Genomic DNA, 2,500 nt, shown 5'->3' on the forward strand with positions numbered 1-2,500 from the left:
GAAGGAAACTGGAGGTTCAGGATCAACCATTGGAGAGGGTGAATCTCTGCCGGAGCCAATGGAATGCAGTGACCCCCTGTCATCAAGCACACAGGATGCAAGCACAAGCCAGGAGTCCACTGACGAGCTTGACCTTATGGTAAGGAACATTCAGCCAATTAAACTCATGAGTCCACAGGAAATCGAAAATATGGCATCAAGGCCACTGGGTTTTGATGAAACCCCAGTGAAGGCTGAGAGCCAGAGGAACAGGGAGGTTACAAACCAGATTGAAGAGGATTTTAATTTTCATCCTTTTGGGACACGAGGTTGCGATGACAGCAGCACCCTGCCACAAGATATCCTTGCTAGTCCTAATAGTGAGGTTGACAGCAAGCTCTCAAGCATATTAGCAATGGATGCCTCAAATGATACACTGGAGATCGAGAGTTCAAGTGCAAGTGACATGCTTGAGAACCTAAACAAAACTCCCCCAAAGCCAGAAAGGAGCATATCACCTGGAACATTTTTAGTGAAACTGGAACCCAAAGAGAACCAAGTATCTCAGGATAAGAGTTCACCCAATACTTTTTCTCTAAGTCAGCAGACATCAACTGTCATGCCACCTCCACTAACCACTCTGTCAACTGCAACTTCACATGCGTATTCAACCTCTGTTCCTATCTCAATATTGGATGTGAGTGACATAAATAATATTATGTCAAGGACAGTGACTACCAACAGTAGTAACTTGATACACACTCCTGTCAATAGTACAATGGTAAATCTGACTACTACAACTACAACTACTACCACATCCGTCAATATGGCTCCAAAAGGGCTACTTAAAATTCCTTCAGGTCTGGTTAGAGCAGAATTAAAGAAGCTGCCAGTTGGAATGGTTCAGCTGCGATTAGCAGCACCACCAGTTTCTTCTTCAGCTGCTGCTGTACCCACCAATGCAACTCCAACCACAACAGCAGGCGGGGCACAGTTGCCAAGACCAGCCTTCATTCTTAGACCCCTTATTACACCAGGACAGCAGATCCAGCAGCAGGCACCTCAGCCAAACAGTTTGGCACCCAAGACCATTGGACCTCCAAAAGAAAGTACTCCATTAACTCTGACTCCTCTGAAAGTAGTTGCAGTACAGCCTCCAAACAAGCCTGGTACTGCTAATGTAACAATTACTGTAGATCGTAAAGCAAATCTCACAACAGTCAACATTGTTTCATCCAATAAAAAACACACTGTCTTCAAGATCAACACCTGTGATTTAGTTAGGGCTGTTTCAAGTATTCAGGAGCCACACCTAGAACCACTGGGACTCACTCCACAGCAATTGCTACGCTCAGCACACACAGCACATAGATTAATTCAAGAAGTACATCAGGGGGCAGCCCGCCAGGCTAAGACTGGAGGGAAAGATGGTAGTTCTGGGCCTCAAAATTTTGAGATAAACCAGGTCCTTCAGGAGGTCAAGGCTCCTATATCAAGAATGCAACAGGGACAACTTGCCTTATTGAGACAGGCTGTCGTAACTGCTAGATCAACTCCTGTTACAAGTGCTTTAAGTCCAAATGCAAGTAATGCTATTGTTACATGTAACAGTGTTGGGTCATCTCTAATAGGAACTGCACCAGTTTTTGTAACTGCTTCAGCCTCGGGGCTAACAGGAAAGCCCCCAGTTACATCAGGAGCTGTCTTAACAACTGCCAAAGGCATACAGACCAGTTTAGTTACACAGAAAACCCAGATAGATTCTTCACCACCATCTACTAGTACAGATGGCAGAGCTTCACGTATACCTGTCATCACCTCACCTGACAAATCACAGTGTAAGTACTTCTGAAACTATGAGTGTGCATTGTCTCCTTATTTTGTTTGTTACTAGAAATAAGAGAAAAAGGATTATTTTTCTTTTACATTTTTTCAGCCTTTTATATTTATCATTATTTTTTCATGTTAAATCATTATACTGATCTATTTATTAGTGTTGTTGTTGCTGTTATTATTATTGTTATTATTATTATTATTATTATTATTATTATTATTATTATTATTATTATTATTAATGTCATTGTCATTCATATTATTGTAATTATTACTTGATATTATCAGTTATTGATTATTATTATTGTTATTATCAGTTATTGATTATTATTCTTGTTATTAATACTCTTACTCTTGTTAATATTTTTTTATTACTACTACTGCTGTAATTGCCTTAATTAGGGTTATTGTGTATATAACCTAAAATATGTAAATCATAAGTAATCATTAGTATCATATCAGTTACTATTAATGTGTCTTACCACAAAGGTGTGTGAACTGCAGTGGTATTACTGTAATTTGTACTTGTAGAATAAATGTAGTATGTAGCATAATGTACAGCACACAAAGTATGCAAGTGATTCACCTAGCACCCTGTATCATAATGTTTTTATCACCACATCCATATAGAAGTTAGTCCTCCCCTCCATGCCTTTGCTTCACATATCTAAGCCAACTTTTGAGGAAT

At 39.7% G+C, this 2,500-nt stretch overlaps 1 protein-coding gene across 1 annotated transcript in view; it reads left to right on the forward strand.

Moving 5' to 3' along the window:
- The window catches only part of LOC113820075 (uncharacterized), a 17,070-nt gene that overhangs the window by 830 nt on the left and 13,740 nt on the right, over nucleotides 1-2,500 (forward strand). Inside the window, exon 1 of the mRNA XM_027372334.2 lies at nucleotides 1-1,817. This exon is cut by the window's left edge and continues 830 nt beyond it. Within this exon, the coding sequence (XP_027228135.2) occupies nucleotides 1-1,817 (1,817 nt within the window). The remainder of the gene's footprint in view (nucleotides 1,818-2,500) is intronic.

The sequence above is a fragment of the Penaeus vannamei genome, chromosome 9 (genome assembly GCF_042767895.1).
Source record: "Penaeus vannamei isolate JL-2024 chromosome 9, ASM4276789v1, whole genome shotgun sequence".
NCBI classification, from domain to species: domain Eukaryota; kingdom Metazoa; phylum Arthropoda; class Malacostraca; order Decapoda; family Penaeidae; genus Penaeus; species Penaeus vannamei.